Below are 22677 nucleotides of genomic sequence, written 5' to 3'. Positions count from 1 at the left end.
AAAATCAAAACTACGCCCATACATTATTTATAATAATTTTTTATTTAAAATATAAAATATTATAAATTTAATATATTAATAACACTAAACATTATATTTTTAATAAAAATTATTTTTTTTATCATGTTTCATTGATTACACATTAAAAAATTTATTTTAAAAAATATTAATCTTAGTTTTGTATATTAAGAATAAGCAATTAAAAGTGACAAGTTTCTACTGAAAGAATTAATTGTTGTCATGAGGATATAATAGTACAGTAAATGTTATATTTTTTAATAAAAACTTATCATTAGGTGTTTAAAATAATTGCAAGAGTTAAAATTTCCAAAATCTTATAAATTTTTATAATTAAGATCAATTTTAATATTTATTTTAATTATATTTAATAATTTAGAATTATTTTTTCTAAATTTTAAAATAAATAAGAACTTAAACTTTTTAATCAATAAAATTTATATCTAGAAAAAGGAATAATCTATCTAGTTTTATATTTAAAATGTGAGTGTTAATTTTATTATTTTAATAAAATATTTTCATTTTATATATACCCAATAAGAATTGTATAACCTTTATTTATATAAACGATTTTGAGTTAAATAATTAGTTTTATTAATTATAGCAAATAATGCAAAAATGTAAAAGGGTAGTACTTTTTTGTTTCACTTGTCTTGCAATATTTGTTGGTGCTATAATGACGCACTTCAATTTAAATCCCATTCACAATCTTCTAACAAACAAGTTTGCATTGGTTTGACTCCACGTAGATTACTTTAAGTTGCTACTTATTATACTAAAAGTCCATTAGAAAAATAGGTTAACTCACCTTGTTTCATTTAAAAAATCAATTAAATTTTCTATCTCAACCTATCTAAGGGTGAGTTGGTGTGGTAATAAGCCAACTCATCTAAAATTAACAAAAAAATTATTAAAAAATATTTTTTATATCAATAAAAATTAATATTTAATTAATAAATAATTATTTTATTTTTTTAAAATTTAAAAATCTGTCTTATCTTGCCACTAGCTCACAATTTAACGAGCAATAATAGAGTGCGCTAGATGAACAAACGAACCCAATGCATTACTGGCTCGCCATTTTTAGTGAGCTAGACGAGCTTACTTGTTAAACCCAACCCAATTTAACTTCCCTACCTGTAGGTATTTTAAGTGAAAATATTTTATGTTTTCAATTTGCTAATTTTTATGATTTCTATTAAAAGCTGTCAAGTTGGTCTTTATGTTTTATTTTACTTACCATATATACGAAAGTTCAAGTAAAAGGAAGTGAAAAGGCTTCATTTTATATAATTTTAAAATTTTTATACAGTAAAATGTAATTCAAGTGAAAGAATGCAAAATGATCCTTCCATCCCTATTTTCAAGCATTTCCTTGCAATATGGTTTGTTCATCTTTTTTGTTCAAGTTGGTCTTTAACGTATGATGCCTTTTTCTTTTTTATTTATTTATCTATTTCGTTTTTTGTTTTTACCTCGTTCCAGTTTCTCTTTCATTGCTTTTTCTCAATTTTTCTCTTACTAACGGTTAAATAAGAACGTTGAAGTTAAGGATCGTGAATGTTTATGGGATTGTATGGAGTTTTTATTTTCTTTGTTTACTATCAATAATCGATTAAGCTACCTAGCATTTTAATTTCATCCATGTTTGATACAATTTTTTCCCCCAAGAAATTATTTGCCATTACTATTGAAAATTGAAGGTTACATGATTTATCTCTCTTTTTTTAAGCATTTTAAAATATATTTAACCTTTTATTGAGATACACCAATATGCCTTCATTATTGTTTTGTGATTCAAGAAGGATTCAAATATTAGAACAACTGATGCAAATTGTAAATTTATTCTTTTTCTTCAAAGTAAGATTAGTGCTCTCAAATTTTAGAATTTTTTTTTCTTTTTTTCAACATTATTTCGTTTCTTAAAGGTATTATCTTATATACTAATTCTACTATTTGAGTATCATCTCATGCATAGTATTTCATTTATTTCTTAAAATGCTTGCAATGGAATAGTATAGAAGAAGTTTCAACGTATTGTTATGCCCTTTCTATTCTCGCTCGTTCACTACAAGAAATTTGATTGTATCATTTTCTATTAGATCAATAAAAATTTTAAATTGAACCTGCTAAGATAAAGAGGTCATTATGTGATCTCCACAACGTTTAACTTATTAAGAGCACAATAAGTGATAGTGTTGTTGTTATAAAGGTTTTAACGTTGTTTTGTGTAATGTTGTTTGATGGTTGTCGAATTGAATAATTATAATGTTTTATAGGGAATATTAGACAATCATCAAAGTAATAAAATGTTTATTAGTTTGGATGTTTTATTTTGGTTTTGAATTATTTGTATCAGTAAGAATACAGATTTTATGAAATTTCTTATTCTTTGAAGTTTAAAGATTCAGAAAACAACTTATTTAATATTAACTACACACTTTGAGAGAAAGTAAGCAACATAAATATCAGTTGTACTATAGTAAATGTATTCAAATGGAAAGAGCTAGAGAAAAAAAAAATGAAAGGCAAAGTAAGCAAGTTTACAAATGTTGGTATAATGAATTTATTCAACTCAGCTAACCCAAACTCATCCAATAAAATAATGAGGTTGAATTTTAAAATTTTGAACCTAAATTAAATTTGAGCTTTTCAGTCTGATTTTATCAAATTTTATGTAAGTAAAGCTTACAAAAATTGAAAGAATCGAGTTTTACCACTTTTAAGTGCTATTTGTGTGAGCTTGATTTGTATCTGAACTCTTTTTAATTAATCTACTAAAGTTTGTTATAAGCCATAGGCCAATACAAATGGGTTGGATAGTTGGCTTTGTCAACTCTAATTTTATTAAAATTTTGAATGTAGACTCAATTTAAGAGGAAGGAAGAGATTAGGCTTTAAGTTTGAGTGACCAATTCTTTTGAAATATAAACAATTTAAACTCATGACCCTTTTGTTTATATATCGTTTAATTGATTGTTAATCCACCAATTTAAGATTTTTGTATTATTCAACATTGTCCTCAAATTCAACTAATTTTGATCAAATTGTGACTTGCATTTTTACGTTTTTTTAGTTTGTACTTGTACTTCAAATTTGAACCTCTACCTTAGGTCTTTTATTTTGTGGTGCAAGCTTGTGCTCCTTTTCTCTTGAACTTATTTTTAAGACCATATACCTATTTTTTTTTTTTAAATTAATTTATATTTTAGTTTGATTTAATCCATTTAAAAAATGAGTTTTTTTTTTTTGCTTTAATGTTTGATCAAACTCTAATACCATAATAAAATTTTGAATATAGGCATGATCCAAGGATAAAAGAGAGATTGAACTCTAAGTTTAATTGAGTTGTAACAGCTTGCCTAGGCAAGGAGTTGCAAGAAAAATAGAGAGCTCTTTAGACTCATTCATGCTCAGGCGAAATGAAAATCATTCAGGCGATGTTGCCTATCGCTCAAGAGAGAATGTTTGGTTAAAATTGAGTAGTTCTACTGTTTGGTTTTCTCGTTCAAGCGAAGAAGGTCTCACTCAAGCAAAAAAATGACTTGCTTAAGTGAGAATTTGCTCGCTTAAGCAAGAATATGTGGATCTAGAAGAGTATTTAAGGAACTTTAACGTTAAAAATTTCATTTTTACTCCTCAAAACAACTTTCCCTCTGTTCTCTCACATTTATTCCATCTAGATCCAAGTGTCTTGGAACTTGGTTCTCCAACTTCATTCCTTTTTCTCAGTTTTCTCTTATCTAAAGTTTTATGCTTTTGTGATGCTCAAAGAAACCTTAACCCTTAAGACGATACCCTCCATTGAGACATTATGTCTCTCCCTTGGATCTCTAAGGCTATGTTTGGGAGTTAGGTTTAGGAGGGGAAGGGAAGGGAGGAGAGAGATTAGTAGGGAATTAATCTTGTTTGGGAGTTGCTTAATTAGGAGGATAAGGTTTTAAGGGTTTTTCTAAATTCTCCAAAAGTTTATTTTTTGAGTTCTCCCATTTTGGGGGTTTTCTCTCTCTCACTCTTTCATATTATTTTACAAATAGGATTTTTTTAACTTTTTTTTTCTTAAATGTTAGTTTTTCAAGTGATAATTTTTTTAAAAAAAAATTTAAAAATAAAAATATTAATTTTAAAATTATTTATATAAGTAAACCCCATAGTCACTCTCCCTTCTCAATATTAAACATCCAAACAAGGGAGGGGTTTAACCTCCTTCTCTCTCCCTTCCCTTCCCCTCCTTCTCCTTTCAAACCCTTCCCTTTCCTCTCCCTCCAAACTCCCAAACAAAGCCTAAAAAAACTTAGTCCAAGAAACTCATTTGCAGGTAAGGAGAGTTGATCTCAAACACTAATTCTTTTTTGGTATTTTGGTTTGAAAACACTAAGTTTTTCTATTAGAACACTAGAATCCTAATGTTTTCTTAAAATCTAAAGTGTAAGAATAGAGAGTTGACATGGAAATCTATGATTATTTTCAAAACTAGCTAAATACAATTTGTAACAAAAGCTCTGAACAAAAATATTTTGAAAAATATTATGATTTTACTAGTAAACATTGTTCAAAGGTAGTTAAGATTTGCATATTTGATATTTTTAGAATAATAGACACATTGTGAATATTGTATGATATCAAACTTTAGGAAAAATGACTTTATTAATACTGAAAAAGTATGTTTATTGAAATTGCACGATTGGTTTGAGTCCGAAGGTATTTGACTTTTGACACATTGTATTGATCTGATATGAAATTCATTGATGATCTTTCTGTGATGGACTGATATAATATGACAAATAGGAATGTTTGTCTTATGACCGATGTATGTTGAAATTAGTGGATTTGAATTATCGAAAAAAAGTGAATAATATGATATGATTGTAAAATTATGAGATATGTGATTATAATAGTGAGTCATAACTATCTAATATGTGTGATTATGATACATGTATTGTAATAAATCTTAAAGGTATATTTATAATAAATATATTGTAATACATGAATTTATATAAATCATAATTCACATATTATGACATGCTGATCGATGAATAGAGATGATATGAGAAATGCTGAAAATAAGTATAGATAGTCACAGAGATACACAGAAGGTGTAGAAGATAGGGGCGATTGCAAAAATTTAGGAGAAATGAGGGTGGTGGATACTTTTCTATGAAATGCGCATAATTAATGAAAATAAAGGAAAAGGACATCACATGCCTTATACTCATTTCTTGACCTAAATCCCTTATCACACTTTTGCTAAAAGGAGCTAGGTTAGTACATGTTGTTTTTGTGTGCAGTAGCTATCCAACAACTATATATGTTATGAAGTCCTCAAGGGATCCTAGGGGTAATGTATATGAAAGTGTGATGAATGTAAAGTAGTATAGAAATTGTGTGATTATAATATATGCAATGTAACATATTGATTGATACTGTTATAATATATGTGTTGTAATATATTGACGAGTGTGATTAAGACATATATTGTGACATATTAATTGATGTAATATAATACATGTATTATGATATACAGATCGGTGCAGATATGTGATTGACTTACTATATGTGCTCTGCTATGATAATTGTTGGTTTGATCTTTGTGTTATTAGTAATGAGTATATATTAAAAGGTGTTAGATAATAATTTTAGTTTCATTTAAAGTATTTTATCAAATAAGAGATTTAGTGGGGTAAAAAAATACTCATCATTACTAATATTTTTTGGATAATGAAAATGAAGAGATAAAGATGGTTAATTCATTCTACAATTATAATCCAGTGACCTTGTGAGAGAATATTGCTATGTAGTATTTGAATTAATTGAAGTGTGTAATATTTTATTAAGTTTTCATTTTCAGTTAATAAAGTTATCTAATTATTTCATATTAAACTTATAATTTATATCATTTTGATAAATTTTGTTGCAAACATTGATTTAAAACGTTTGTAATATTAATAGTAAATTATTTTAATTTTAATTTGCATTCAAATTCTAGATAGAAAATTATTATGCAAAAAACAATGTTACTTATGTCTTAAGTCTATATATACATAATGTAAATTAAATAAATTATTGGAATAGAAATCTTATTTTTTGCTTTACCTGATGAATTGAAAATCCTGAAAACTATTTTATTTTCAAGCTTTGGATATTTTTGAGTTTTCATGAATATAATAATAGGAGTATAAGTTTTACAAATTTTCAATTTTAAGTTAAACATATAATAATAAATTCATAAACTTTTTATTTCTAATTGTATTTTATCATTTATATTAAATAAAAAATAAGAATGTTACAACTTATTTGATCAAAATACCTTAGGTGATTTAAACTTATGATCTGACTTATATACTCTTTAGTTGGTTCCTATTCTATTAAGCAAATACTTTTATTCTCTAAAATTTAAATTGTTATTTTACTTTTTAATGTAATTTAAACTTTGTTATAGATAACTTTACAAATAAAAAAAAATGAATAACATTGTGGGCAAACAAAATAGTACATAAAAGTTTGATAAACTAGTTTTATATTTAATGGATCAATTTTAATTTTCAATATTTTGTATTTTTTAATAAATTATATGTTTAATGATTTATTTCTAAATATTAAGTGCATTGTATTTACTTTGTTTTCTATTAGTTAAGTTTACTTACATGACTATACACTTTTATTTATATCATTTTACTCATTTACTTAATTTTATTTTTAATATTGTTATAGAAAAGATGTCTTAAATTTGTTATCTCTTTCCTCTCTATTTTTATATATTTTTAAAAATATATTAAACATTAAAAAATTTATATTAAATTATTTTTGCATAATTTTAAAATTAAAAATATATTAAATTATTTATATATTTTTTATAATTAATAATAAATAACTTATATAGAGTAAAAAATTAAAATTTAATTTAGTAAATATAAACAAAAGAGTAATTTTTATCATTTTTTACATATTTATGTGATCTTTCTTTTTATCAAATCTATATCAAAACATTAAATATAATAAAAGCTTATCTTACTCTTTTCATATCTATTCTTATCTAAACCTCTTATTCTAATTATCTGATTCTATTCTAATCACCAAAACAACCCTTATTTTACAATATCTCTAGATAATGAAATTATTTATGAAATATAGAGTATTAAAAAAAAAACTTGATATGATAGTTAAATAATTGATGACCATGTTTCTAGATTTTTTTTTAACAAAAGAACATATATAGATATAGATACATTTTTTTTCTTTGTAATTTTTTAAATATATTTTAAAAATACCCTACTAAGCAAAGCTTCTTTTTCAAATTGTATTTAATCTTTTTTTAAATGTACAATGCTTTTTTCTAAAAATAACTTTTTTTTTATTCAACTAGGTCTAAATAATTTGTTACATTTTTTTTAATTTCTGAAGAAATCTCTTATACTTGATGATCGGTAACTTTATCTTTAAACTTTAGACTTATTAAATAAATTGATTCATAAAATAATCTTTGAAAAGATAGTTTAGAAGATCCATTAAATAATTCTTTAACAAACATTTAGACGTGTCTCTTTAAAATAATTTTTCTTAAACATAACAAATATTTTATTTTTTTTAAGTTTATATTACCATCAAAATTTTGAAGATCAACATTCTTCATACTATATTAATTCTGACACTTGTAAAAAATTATATTCTAATTTCACAACTATCTCAATTATATGAAATATTAAAAAAAGTATTTTTATACTATTTCACCAAGTTATTTGGTGAAAATGAATAGTACAAAAAGTAGTCCTCCTCTTAAAATTTATCAAGTTGTTCCAAAGAGCTACCATGCTTGCCATATAACATACATAATGCTTTATGACACAATAAGCAAGAATTTAAGAAAACGTTATCAAATATTGTTCTTTTATTTTAACAGTGACAAACTTGAAAATGTGAAGATTCATTAATAACATCATCATAAATAATTTAAACTTATTTCTTTGTTTAATTATTTTTGCATTGGCAATCTTGTAATTATAAAAGTTAACAATGAGAATTTTTTTGAGTAATAATTTTATTAACCTCTGCCATATTAGGTAATTTTAAACATTTAACAATAGTATTTTTTTATAAAACAAGAATAACATTATTATACTTTATTTTTTTAATGTAAAAAAAAATTCTTTTTTAAATAAAAGCTTTCCCACTTTCAGTGGTTTAACCTCCACCAGAATGTTTGAAGTTAATACTTTTTCTTTAAATCATTCAAACCGAAAAAATAAAAAAACAATCAAGTATCACAAATCTTAACATACAAGATATTTGGAAAATCTGTCCAGTCGCCATCCATTATTGTTTTCAAAATTGTTTTTAGTTGAAATCTATATTAGAACTATCTTAGAGAACAGAAAAAGCAAAAACGCATTCAAACCGCCTTTGTACATTTAAATTGATGATTTCACAACATAGTAAAACCTTATCACCAAAAAATGACCCCTCATTAGAATCTATGAAAACACAACCTCAGCAGGTAGATAATAGCAGTATGGAAGAATGAGACAGTAATTGGTTTGTAGGATGTCTATTTCTTAGTGCATGACTTCCGTACCAAGCAGTTGAGATCGGCACTGCAATTAAATAATCACGATTGATAAAACATAAAGTTGGAACAACATTGGCATGTGATATGAATTGGATGAGAATCATGTTTCCAGATCCAAGCAATTGCTTTAATTGTAATGAACAAATGGGTTGAAGACCCTATGCAAACAGAATTAATAGTAACTACAAATGGCAATTGCAAGGATATCCTAAACTGTTACTAAAAAAGCCTAGACCTAACCCGGTCAATTGAGCAATGGATTCATAAATTCATAAAAAGCCATGTTAGGTAACAATTAAACATCTATTCCACTTGCTATTGACGACTCTTCTTTGCTGAATGACCAGTCTTTCGCTTATGACGACTGAAATCAGACACAAATCTGAATGTTTGACCACAACCTGGCTCAGCACATACATAAGGCCGTGCACCAGTGTGGACTCGAATGTGCTCTGTACGAGCCCATGCCCACTTGAAAGTCATTTTGCACCCCTTCCAAGGGCACTTCAAGGGACGGTCATCCTCATGAACCCGGCGGTGCTGCACTAGATACTTGTGTGAGAAAAACTTCTTCCCACACCCTTTAACAGGACAGATATTTCTCTTATGATGCACCAGCTCCTGTTTTGACCCAAAACTCATAGTGCACCCCTCAATGTCACACTGGTATTCTGCTTCCTCATCCTTCACTTTGGCATGCCCAGCTGAAACCTTTGCAGCAGCTGTGGCATTCTTCACCCTTTTCCTTTTGGTTTGCTTGTCTTTTACTTTTCCTTCAGACTCCTGAGCTTTTGCTGATCTCTTCCTAAGGCGTGTGCTAGGTCCACCTTCCTCCTCCTCTTCCATATATAAACTAAATTCTCTGGAGTTACTAGATTGCTTGTTCTGCAAATGAGAAGGCTGTTTTATTTGCTGAGGAGCCTTTGATTTCATAAGCACCCGAGCCCCCCGCCGAGATGTCCGGTTTTTCACTTGGATGGATTTAGCTTGTTTCATCTGTTGAAGTGTCTTTGCTTTGGATTGTTTACTTCGAAGAGCTCTCATTGGCGGCTGATGAGAATCATCTTCCATTTCATCATCTGAATTTATATCATCTTCGTCCATGCATTTAGCTTGCCTCCTTTTAGGAGTTCTACGCAGCAGATGAGAATTATTGTCAGCTGAGTCATCCATAACTTCTTCATTAATGTGTTTGTTTTGCCTGCTCTTGGAAAATTTTCTCTGCTGCTTCTGAAAATGATCCAACAATTGGTCATCAGAAATCACATTTTTAACTTCTCTGTCAATGCCTTTATATTGTCTTTTCCCAGAAAAACTGGTTTGCTGCCTCTGACAGTTATCTTCTGATTGGTCATCAGACATTTCATCTTCCCCTGCTACACATTTCGCCTGCTTGCCTTTAGGAGCCCTTCTTTGATATTTCCGATAATAGCCCTCCAGTTGGTCATCTGATACAATATCCTCTTCAGCAAGGTATTTGGCTTGTCTGCTTTTAGGATTCCTTTGTTGCTGCTTCTGCATTTTCAGCTCCAGTTGGTCATCAGATATCATTACATCTTTTCCAGCTAGATATTTGTCATGCCTGCTTTTAGGAATTTTCCTTTTCCCCTTTTGAGAAAGATTCTCCATTTGGTCATCAGAAATTATATCTTCTTGACCAATGTTTTTGGCATGCTTGCCTTTAGAAGTCTTCCTACGCAGCTGAAGAGAACCAACACCCAAAGAATCCTCTGAAATTGCATCTCTGTCTGTGTCTTCAACTTGCTTGCGGCTAAGTTCTCCCATCTGCTGCCAGTCAGAATCATAGTTCACTGTATCATTTGAAACTACATCATTGTCAATAAATTTAGTTTTTCCAACAATATCATTTCTCCAATGCTGCATATGATCATTATCATTAAGTGAATCATAAGAAGCTGCATCACTTTCACTGCACTTTGTTTGCTTCCTTATAGGTTTTCTACGATGATGTGGAGGAGCATAACCCACTTCCAAAGCAGCACGATCTCTCTCAACACACCTGCTTTTCTTACTTCTAAGAATCCTCCTTGGCTGAGAGTTGGGTTTATCTTCAGTGGAATTATCTGAAGCTATATTTTTCTTGGCAAGACTTCCTTTCCTGGTCCGTGCACTTTCCCCTGTTATTTTCCTTTTCCTACCAGATTTTCTGCTAGTAGTTTCACTTTTGGGGTTACTTTCTGGTCTTTCAATTTTCTCATCAGGTAATATCCATCCATGTAATCTTTTCTCATCCTCAAAATCATCAGAATCTTTTTTTGCTAAAAGGGGATGAATCTGATTGGACATCCAAACTTTACCACACCATTTCCCAGCAACTACCTTTTTCTGCTTGCTGGACCTTCTCTGATAGACCTTTGGTTCAATGGGTGAGCTTGTTGGAGAGCTACGACCAAATGCATAGTATATTACAGAATTGTAAGGCATCTGCTTACTATAAAGAGGAGAGCGGCTAAGATTTGCACTATAAAAGAGATTGATTCCTAGCTTTACAGCCCAGTCCCCATTTCCAGGAATAGCTTCCTCACTATCCAGAGCTGACTGGATCCTCTCCTCATCCTCCTTGGTGGCATGCCTGTATGCAATATTCTTCCATGTGTAATCAATCCCCAAATCTTCTCCCACCAATTTTGCCTCAGCCTCTATTTTTGGATAATCTATAGAAATATATAAAACAAATAATGAATGATTTGCAAGGAGGAAAACCTGTAACAGTAACTACAATATTTTTCAATTAATAACAATGAGGTTAATCAATAATCATAATCTTACGCGAGATGCAGAAAATGAAGATAATCGGTCAGTAAAAATGAGTTATACACCAACCATCATCAATCTATGACATCTACATGAAAAATACTTATTCAAATAAAAAAAAACGTTAGTTTAGATATCCTAGCCTATGAATGAATATTGTCATAACTTGTCATATGACATACATATAACCCATCTATGACTTCCAAAAACTATATAAATTAAAAAAAATAAACAAACCAAAAATCAGATCCATGATTGTTTGATGAGGTTTAATTTTGATTCACAAATAATGTAAAAAAAGAAAAATCAGTGAATTGTGGTGCCATAGCCACCTACTTAAAAAGCAGGTAAAAGCTCTCAATAGAAGTGAAAAGTATTGGCTGCTTCAATGATTTAGTATCTTCTTATTTCCAGATAGTGTAAAAAGTCTCACACTGACAATGAGTCAAATTCAAGGCCTTACAGATGTTGGATAACCTTTCCATTAAGGAGGAAAAACAAAAAATAACTTTCTTAATTTGGGACATAAATTAACGTAACTTTCATCACAAGACTCTCATATTTCATAACCACAGTTCCCTAGCTCCTTAAACCAGTTTAAACTCTGAATTTATCAGGTGTTCATTCTCCAAGAAAAACAACAGTGGCATAAAACAAATAAGTAAATTTTTTTCCACAAGAACTTGGGCATGAGACAAACAATGCAGCATAAATTTAATAGTTAATCAATCAACCTACAGACCTGGATGACAAAGCAGCAATATGTGGGCTCCACCTATTGGGCGAAGTTGCAGCTCTGCTTCCACAGCATGCTCTAGACAAAAAATATGCATTCTAGTCGAGTCTTCATCAGATTTTGGTACCAACGAAACATTTTTATTATCAATGGGAACTACAGGGTTGACAGACAATGACCTTTCAGCATCATGAGAATCTTGGGAACAGTTAGAGGTGGAATTAGGCACTGTCCTCGTATTTTTAAATGTAAATCCTGAAGTGACATCATAATCTTGTTTCTTGGAAGAGTGGTCAAAAGACTCATGACTCAAATTACACTCAAATCTGTGATGCATATGATCCTCATAATTGACACTCTTTGAAGGAATATCATCTACCCTATCAAGTGCAGTCATGGGACTAGCATGGAAATCTGGAGTAAGAGAAAGTAATCTTCCTGAATTTGAGTTTATCACATTTGATTCATGACTGTCAACTGCAATATCTGGGTCACCCTGATCTTCCTCAGAGTCAGAATTTCCATATGCTGAAGCCAATAATGCAAGAGCTGTATTGCCTCTCTCTCTTTCAGTACTTAAAGCATCCTGACCAGATTGAACAGGAAAGTCATCAAAACCATCTTGGTCATTTTTTTTCATCCAACCTGCATGATGGAACAAAATGGATAAGTTCTTTTAAGTTTTATCTAAACCCTAACCAAGGAACACAAACAAAGAAATTATATATGGCAAATTAATAAAGCAATGGAGATATAAAAGGCCTTTTAGCAGCTTAGATACCTAAGTTGTGCTTTCATATACACATTATTAAGTCTTTGTATAGGGCATTAGTACATGTTCCTGTTTCCCTGTTATCCCAAATAAAAGCTTATCATAATTAGCTTCACTATTATGCAACTAAAGACTAGTTTATGTCACTGATGGAAGGGGAACTCAGATTCTTCATCCATCAAAAGACTAATAGAGGCAAGAGACACAAATCTAGTCTTCTAGGGTTCAGGATTGTTGAATTTAGGATTTAAATCTAACTCAACCCCAAAAGCTAGCTCATAAGGTGAGGATTACTTTAGCCTTAGTCATATCTATAGCTAAGGATCTACAATAGACTTTGATACAATGTTGAATTGCTTTAAGCGTAACTCAACATCAAAAGTTAGCCTCTAAGGTGAGGATTGTCGTAACCTTTATAAGTTCTTATTTAGCTATATCTATAGTTGATGTGAGACTTCAACAAGGATTTTAATATTACAACTCAAAACAACTTAACCATCTCCTGGTTAACTAAAGTACCACAGGATCCAAAACAACCTTCTAGACCACAAATAATACCAAAAGGACAATAAGAGAAAATTAAAATATGAGTAGATCAATAAGCATGCTTAAGCCCAGAATGCCATTAAATAATTTATCTAGAATCAAGATTTCAGAAAGGAAAGATTTAGAAAGAAAAAAAGCAGACAGCCCCAGTCCATGCCAAAGCACAGACAGGTCATAATCTACAGGAACAACAATTGTGGTTCTGCTCTACAGTAGGAAATTATCATGATAGGCTGGCAATGCAGCTCTTACAAACAGAAAGACAGTGACCAAATAAATTGACATGCTTCCTCAAGATGGGCCCAAAAAATACCAAGGATGTGTAGTCATTATTGATAAGATTTGAAGGAAACCAAAAACAATTTTAGATAAAATACGAAATGAAACATGAAACACTGGAAATAGAACTTATAAAACCTGCCTGTATACGTATTTGGCTCAGGTATAGTTTTGTCTTCATGGGAAAAAGCAAATTTACTACAAGATACTCCAGATCCAACAACCCAATCATTAAAGAAGCTACAATCAGCTGACATAAGATATCTAGCTGCAGGTTCTTTTGGCTGTACAATAGCAACACAGGAAAAGCTTAATATTCCACATGTAACGCATGAAAATAGTCTCTGATCTGACAACCCATCTCCTTGACTAGTTTCTCTGCCAGTGTTTCTTTGAAGTGGCTTAGAACTTGAAGTGCATATGTTACCATTTACATCAAAAGAGGAAATCCTGTTCCTTTCACACAATGTAGTAAACTTGTCTTTCACAGAATAGAATATTTTTTCTTGCTTGATTCCATGACTCCTGTTGAATACCAGATCATCTGAAACAAAACCTTTCGAGGAATTCATTCCCTCAGAATTGCTTACATTGATGGATTGTTGGGATCCAACTCGTAATTTTGAGCAAACAGAAATGTCAACTGAGCTACGAGGAAGAAGTACTACAGCAGATTCTTTCCCAAGTATATGAAGCAAATCATTGCTCTGTAACACATCCTGGACAAAAAGTTCTTTAATAACAGTTTCTCCTTCACCCTTCTTCTTATCTTTAAGACGAGAACTACGAGGTTCAGCATTGATGCTTGTAGGGATTCTGCATGGAAAAACAAAGAATATTTACAAGGAGAATATATTAAAACAGATCTTATGGTCGTCAGCATCACTGTCTGGGTGCCATGATCAAACTATATTGCATGACATTCTGAATAAAGGAAAGCTAAAAAGCAAATGGTCAGTATTGGAAAAATAAATACACATTTATATTAATGACCAGAATGATTTATCCATACATTTTTAAATTGGAGAATACAATTGCATCTTGAAACTTCATTAAGTTAATAAGATATCATTAATAATTGCATCAACCTACTAACAAAAAGAAAACAAAAGATAAGTCTGGTTAAATATCAGCAGTACACTCCTATAGCCAATTATAAGAAGCTACAACAAAAAAGACAAACCTAGAACACAAAGCTAAGGCAAGGTCATAAAGTAACTGGAAATGGGAAACCATGGGAGGATAATTTATTGAAGCCCTCCGAATAGCAGCATCTTTTGCAACCCTCAACCACTCAGGTGTTGCAATGTTTGCTGCCTCTCCGCAATTAAAACCTACATGGCATACATTCAAAGCATCAGAAACATTCAACTATTGGCAGAAACAATAATAATAAGTAACATTCTTCGATAGTTGGGTGTATTTCTTACCATGACTAAACCCAGTGTGATAGGCTCTAGGAAACGTCACAACAAATTCCCCAGCATTTTGTACCAACCTGATTCAAAGCAATTTAAAGTTAAAGAAGCACATAAAACACCATACAGGATCACTGAAAAAGAAAATAATGGCTTCTAACAATTGTGATGGTGATGATTACCAACATCCATTAGATATTCAGAAGAAAAAAAATATTATGGGATAAAAGAAGGTAACAACAGCAACTAGGGAGAGGATATGATATTATTTTAAGCAGAAAAAGAAATTATAGAAGAAAAAGAAGAGAAAACCAAGCATGCAGCAAGACTTTACTGTCGCTCTGCATGTCAGAAATGGGGGCTCCCCTGAAACAGCCATAGCAGGGCACCCGAGAGAAAGCATGAAAACAATCCTATGCCAAATCAAATATAGAGAAGAGAAGCCCTTAAAGATGAGGGTGCTCCAGCCCAACCAAATACACCAGACAACTGCATAAGCTATACACTGCAACACCATTTAGGTCTCCCAGTTTCTACCAAAACCTTCAAAACTAACTATTAGAAACTACTTCCAAGGTCCAGGCACCAAGTAAAGGAACACTCAATATTCATTTGGTACACCACATGATTTCAAAGGGAAGGAACCGTACAGCAATGGAAAAATAGAAACAAATCATTTGAAATGAAAATAGATACTTTAACAATGAATTCCAGCATCCAATGACAGTTGAAAAAGAAAAAGTTAAAGGCTTTGACTAGGGATACATTTCCTGCAAGATTGTATTTGAAATCCAACTGCATTCCCTTCAACAGCTTTAAAGTTGAAATTGATTTGTGTGGGACAAAAACAAGCTGTGATTCAAAGTAAATACCACCACTTACTCACCCCAGCAAAACTGGTAGTGTTAGTAATTATACCAAGATCACCACAAAATACAGTATGATGTTCATAAATATTAGTACCTGCAGCATGGAACACCTGCTCTAATAAACACTTCAGGCGACATCACTGTTGTTTTCTCACCAAGAATAGCAAAAGTAACTGTGGAATGGAAACAAGACCTGTGTAAGTTTTGTAACATGTGTGATCCATATATAAAGACAAAGATCAAGTATCATCCCCTTAACATATGGAAATCACTATCATTCATCTCAGTAATCCCAGATGGAAATCACTAGCAAGGTGATGTGTTTGCAGATAGGAATTGAAAGAAAGAGACAGGTGTTGCCTGCTCAAATAGGGGTAGATTTTTAAATTCCAAAGAGTAACTTTTCATTAAAATTTAGGTCAATCAATAGAGTCGGAGATAAACAGAGTCGGGTCGATGAACAGAGCTGATATTCCTAAAGCAATGAATCGGTATCCTAAAATCAACAATGTAAACCCTATTTTTGTCATCTTACATTATTTCACCCACTTTTAACTGGCTGAGATTAAAAAAGAGGGCTAAAACTTAAATCTAAACTCAAGGATCTCAATAGTGAATTTTGTTTACAACAATCATGTCTCAATCTGATAGCATGACAAGAAACAAGTACACATCCTTCCATTTATAGGTAAAAATGCATATCATGAAGAAAAAGAATGAAATAAACTATCTGGCTACTTCCTAGTAAAAGAATGGAAGATTACAGGAACATATGTAAACAGTTCCTAGGGTTGCAAATATCTCCTCATCTTGCTGACAGCAGAACAAAGCAGGACATTCCATATTCAGAGTACGGACTACAGGAGTCAATAAAGACTTTTACCCTCCAGAATGGATTCGAAAAACAAAATCCTAAAATATATTTGTTTTCGAAACACACTCCCCAAAGCTCAATCTATGAAAGGGAAAAGCAGTTACTTTTGGACAAAACTGGAATTTGTACAGTGCTTCAATCCACTAAAACAAAAACACCGTTATAACTCTAGCCAAATAACACAAAAGAGATAAATCTACACAAATTTGTTCTGTAATCCTCTGTTAAAGTCAACAGAAGTCCATATCAGTCCCGAATCAATCAACAGAACTGAGTCAAGCGAAGAAGCAAAAAAAATGTAGACAGATGCAGAACCATACTACTGCAGGCAATGCTAGCAATCACCATCTGCAAGAACCTAAATAACCTAACAAAGTTGATGATTTTAAAAAAAAAAAGCTTGCAAAAACTGCATGCCAAAACAGAATTCAACGGTCATTTGTAGTCAAACCAAAATCAAATTCCAACCGAAGACGGCAACATAAACAAGCAAATAAATTGCATTGCATGCGGTTATGCTACATCTCACCAAGAGGGTTTATCTCTCCACCATAGCCATGAACCCTAACTACTTCCTCAAATGCAACGGCGGCATCACGAGGAACTCCGTACCAGGTCTTGCCGGCGCCCATGTGGAGGTAATTCAAGCTGTGCAAGTCGTGGTCCTCCACGTGCCAAGCAAACCAGCTGAAAAGCATGGCCACATACACCATAGGAGAAGTAACGCCCGGAATCTCCTCCTTCATGAACCGTAAGAGTGAACCATTCGCCCTTGAAACCTCTCTCATGTTCCATGGAGTGTCAGCCAGAGAGGAGCCAGGATCCCCTGCTTCGCAGCATTTCGGGGAGAACGCAGAACCGGGCATGTCGTTGGCGTACTCCACGGAGAAGGGTTTGTCCAGCGTGGCCTTCCAGAAGAGCGTCTCGGTTTCCAGTGGGCCTGGGCCCGGGCCCTTCTTGGTGTGGCGTTTGAGGTAATTTTTCTCGAAGGACTTTGCCTTGGACTCGAACTCGTGGAAGGTGTAATGATCACCGCTCTGCCAAACAGACCGCCGAACGGGCCGGGCTTTGCGGGGGCAAAACCCGATCTGCTGTTGGCGAGTGGTGAATGTGGAACCTGTAACCGCCAGCGACCGGTTGAGGTTGGCGATGGCGGTTTTCTTTGGGGAAGGTGGGAAGGGTGGGATGATTTTGCAGATTCCGTACTTGGAAGCTTCCTTCTCTATCTTGAATATGTAGCCAATTGGATCTCTGAACTCGGCCACGCTTGGCCTGTACTCCGGAGCCACCGGTAGTGATTTCAGCCATGGTAAAACGTCGCCGTTTCCCTCTGAAGCCCCCATTAATGAGTTTCTATGCTTCTCATTGAACACCCCCACACCACACCAAGTTATTCTGATTCCTCTCTTTTCTTTTTAATATCCCTTCACTTCCTCTGTTAACAGAGGAAGGAATGGTGGATAAATAAAAATAAATTGGGGGCAGAGGCAGGGGCAGGGGAACCGAGATGAATGAGGCGAGGCAGGGCAGGGCAGGGCAGGGGTCAGCAGAATTAAGTAGTAGAAGTAGAAGACATGTGAGGGATGTGTGAGTTGGGGGGTTTTATTTGAGGAGGCATGGTTTTAGGGAAGTGCCACTGTTTTTCATTGATTTATCAAAACTGCCATTTTCCCTTTCCCGTTTAGTTATTTTTGTAATGAATCCGCTTTTGGCGTTTTTTGGTTTATAGATAAATAAATAATTATATATGCAAAAATAATAAATGGGTGAAGTGCTTTTGCAGATGTGCCCTTTTTCTGCCGCTTGCTTCTCTTACTGTGGGTTTTGTTGTTCTATTTTTACCCCTTAGCTTTTTAGGGCCGAATTGTATGTATGATGTCTATTGACTATCGATGATGTGGTCACTGGGGTCGCTGGAGAGTCAAAGACGACCCCACGGATTCATGACACGTCAGAGGAAGAGGTCGCTTAAAGTGAGACACGTGTCTTAATTTGATTGGTTTCTGTGGGGACCACTGTAACCCCTGGTTGCATGAAATAACTAAATTGTGCGGACAGTTTGGGATGAAAAAATCATGGAAATTAGGCTCCGTCATGGATGTTAATCACATAAAGGTCAGCAACACTATGAGTGTGCATAATTATAGTTATGTATCTGTTTTGATTTGATTGCTAGACTCGATTAATCATTTTCCTTTATGGTAAAAATCAATGTCAAAAACATTTAATTATTTAACAAATGATAACAACCTGTTAGCTTATTACTACAAGGCTAACGTTAAGCGCCTTCCAACTGTTCTTTCTTTTTAATTTGCAGGCACTCGGCCCTTCGTTTCTTTCAGGTGGCATGGAATGTGAGTCCATTCATCGTATGCTACAAAGGTAAAATCTATGGGTATTCAGCAATTTTAAGGTAATTTTTAGATAATTCAACGTCATGTAATTTTTCTGAAAAAAAAAAAGAAAAGAAGAAGAAATCACCCAATTTTGACTACTTTCATTAACATTAATTTTTTTTCACAAATTAAAGGATTTATTCACATAGAATTAATATGAGTAGTTATGATGACATGATTTAAACCTCTTAATAACTGTATGGAGGGGTATAATGTCCTTCTCATTTTAAATCACATAAAATAAATATTTAGATTAATTAACATTTTATACAGAAGGATTTATTAAACATTTATTTATTTATTAATTCTTTTAGAGATTTTTTAATTATTATTAACAATTCTTTAAATTTAAATTTGATAACTGTATTATAATGAGAACACTAAACTAACTTTTATTTGTATTTGTTTTAAGTTTTGAATAGGGGATTAATATATATTTTTGGAACATTTAGTTTTTTCCTTGTTAGACTCTTTAATAAAGTAACATCACCCGTACACTGATGTATATGGATCCTAAATGTCCAAGCCATCCTTTTTCAACCATTTCACGCACTCCATGATTTTTTCATAGGTTTAAGAACAGCAAAAAGAATTTATTAATTTGCATGGCTGTAATGAGTTTAAATAGAATCATTTTCCTTTTTGTCGGAAGCTTGATTCTAGACCACTTATCCTTTGTAAAGTATTTATATTCTCTACCATCTGTTCACATGTATTATTTTTCATCAGCACATTTGGGTTGCTCCATTTTTATTTTTATTTTTATTTTTCTATTTTAGGCTGAATTATTACGATGGCTTGTTAACAAGAAATCTAATGATTCCCAAAAACTATGATTATTATATGATGTCTTAAAAAGATCATGCATTTAAGCATGCTAGTTTTTTTTTTTAAATAGAAATGAAAAAAAATACAATTTCTCAATGCACTTTTAAAGTAAAGACATTTTTGTTGATGTCGTCCAACATTCGCTAGAACAACTTTAATGGTATAACTAATTAACTACTATAATGAAGTTAGTTGTTTACGTTATAAATCCGATAATGATGCATTATTTTTTTTTTATTTTTTTTACAGTTAAAGTAATTATGCTTTCTAATGATGTAATTTCAAAAAGTTTACAAACATAAATCTTGCAAATTATCTCATTTTTGTCACAAGACCATAATCTTTTATAACACCTCTTATTTAATTAGTTTGCTACTTTGAAACACTAACGATCTTTTTTTGAAAGCTACAATTTCTTAACTTGTGCGAGTTTTTTTTATAGGAGAATTATTTAAGTTTTTTTTAATGATCTTAAATTAAAAGTGTTGAAATTTTTATATTTAATAAATATATTTCAAAAATCATTCACAGGAAATTAAGGAGCTATTTGAATTTTAAATATTATTTTTATTTTTAATTAGAAAACTACCATTATATTTTTATTATATCATGTAATTTTTAAAAATTTATATAAGAAACAGTAGAAACATAAAAATGGTTATTTTCATTATTTCTTCTACAAATATTTAAAAATATAAAATGGATAAAATTAAGATAGTAATTTTATAATTAAAATTAAAATAACGAATATAATTTTTTTTTCCTAAAATTAAACAACTTCTAACATTTCGGGAATATTTTTATTTATATTTTTTTACAAAATATTATTATCAAAGGAATAATAATTTAAGATTCTCAAGAAGACAAAAAATTTAAATTATACTCATGAAAAAATTTAAAAGACTTTTAATTTAAGCATACCCTAAATACATTTTCAAGAACACACATTTGAATGCAATGATTTAGTTTTAGATTGCTTGCTAATCTTATTTATATTGTTTAACAATTAAGCTACAATGAAGCTAAAACAAAATTATTTTATTACTTTTTTAATGGAAAATGTTCAATATTGTCATTTTTTGTTATTTAGAAATCAATTCATGTTTTACTGTTTTTCTTAAATACATTAAGAATATACTCAAGTCAATAATAAAAAACTAATTCCTTGTAAAACATAAATATTATCGAAGTAAACTTACTATATTTAAGAGGAAAAAGTAAGTTTTTATTTTTTATAATCAACTTTATGATAGTTTAACAAGCACACACAATTACCTCATTAAACATTATTTAACAATTAGATAGGTAAAATTGCATTTTATGTGAAAACAATTTGTCAAGTGGTCTTATGCCTTATAACGAGAAAGAGAAAGAAGTATCCTTCTTTTGTGGGCAGAAGCATAGAGGAAATAAAAGCATATAGCGACTGGTGAAATAAAAGACAATTCTCTGAGCATCATGCGAGTTATAATTTTTGCAGGATACCACCACACACCATTTTAATTTCGAAATGATGGTCGAATTGATGGCACCAACTACTTATTTTGTTTTCTTTCTGATGCTAGACTGAATACCATTTGCTGCAATGCAGGTGTTGTAGTTTATGGGGGAATTATCAAGAATTCGGCCATGGTGAAGCACCTCATTTATATACCATAACAATAATAATTTCTATGCCTAAGCAGGTATTGTAGTTCATGCCAGATAACCATGGGGAAAAATAGCTTCTCATTAACGAGACAATAGAGAAATAAATAAGCAAAAATAATACTGATGACAGTGGCTTTGTGACCTTAACAAGAAAGATAACGTCAATCGAAAACCTGCAAAGACAGGAACAAGGTCATGCTAGCTTGTTATTAACAAATTAAAAGCAGTTATGTACGAGTGAGCACCAATTACCACAAACTGCAGTATTGTTTCAGATAGACTCAGTCACACAGATAAGCTAAAGGAGGAGTTAGCCCTAAAACCATATTTAAGTCATGAGTTCCAAATCTTGTATCAATTGCATGAGTAGAAACTTATATATCTTTTAACTCTATCCATTGTCCATGCATTTCACATGCAACAATCTTTTCTTAAGTGCTTCTGAAGCTATAAACTAGTCTATTCTCATCCATTTTCCGCGGCACCTTCAAAGAAAATACACACTTGCTCAAATAGAAAACAACGTTAGAAAGAACACCAGTCCTCGTATTTGCAACACACCACTATGTTTAACCGCTTTCACAGATAATGTCTTTACCTCAATTTCTTACTTTCCAGGCTTTTCAAACTATTGGAATCTCGTTCCTTGCTCCATAAAATCTCCTTTTAAATAAACAAATAATAAGTAATTCAAAAATAAAGGTAAAAGGAGTTGATAAACTACAATAAAAAACAAGTCAATGATCGATGTTAGAGTTTAAGATTTAGAATTTAGGGTTTAGAAGCAAACTTAGATAATTCTCTTGAGAACTGTGGTTATAAACTCTAAAACCAAAACATGTATTGGAAAATATTTTGAATGCAAGTAAGAAGTAATTAAAAAATTAAAATATAAAGAAATTCAATAAATCAAAAGTGATCAAATTTCTATTCCGTTAAGAAAATTTAGTTTT

At 31.4% G+C, this 22677-nt stretch overlaps 1 protein-coding gene across 2 annotated transcripts; it reads right to left on the bottom strand.

Moving 5' to 3' along the window:
* Positions 1–8583: 8583 nt before the first annotated feature.
* LOC113852837 (lysine-specific demethylase JMJ705-like) lies at positions 8584–18363 on the bottom strand. Of its 2 annotated transcripts, XM_027483219.1 has the most exons (8): positions 17380–18363; positions 16071–16149; positions 15120–15187; positions 14873–15023; positions 13832–14505; positions 12588–12737; positions 12099–12506; positions 8646–11256 (listed from the first exon to the last, which is right to left on the bottom strand). In XM_027483219.1, the coding sequence occupies exons 1-8, from the start codon at positions 18191–18193 to the stop codon at positions 8897–8899; spliced, it is 4704 nt and encodes a 1567-aa protein (XP_027339020.1). In that variant the 5' UTR covers positions 18194–18363; the 3' UTR covers positions 8646–8896. The 2 variants fall into 2 exon arrangements, with proteins under 2 accessions (XP_027339019.1, XP_027339020.1); XM_027483218.1 differs by having other exon boundaries at positions 8584–11256; positions 12099–12737.
* Positions 18364–22677: the final 4314 nt, after the last annotated feature.

Source organism: Abrus precatorius, unplaced genomic scaffold (assembly GCF_003935025.1).
Source record: "Abrus precatorius isolate BTA unplaced genomic scaffold, Abrus_2018 Scaffold10, whole genome shotgun sequence".
NCBI lineage: Eukaryota > Viridiplantae > Streptophyta > Magnoliopsida > Fabales > Fabaceae > Abrus > Abrus precatorius.
The sequence above is the reverse complement of the archived record's forward strand: the minus strand, read 5'-3'. Positions and strand labels throughout refer to the sequence as shown.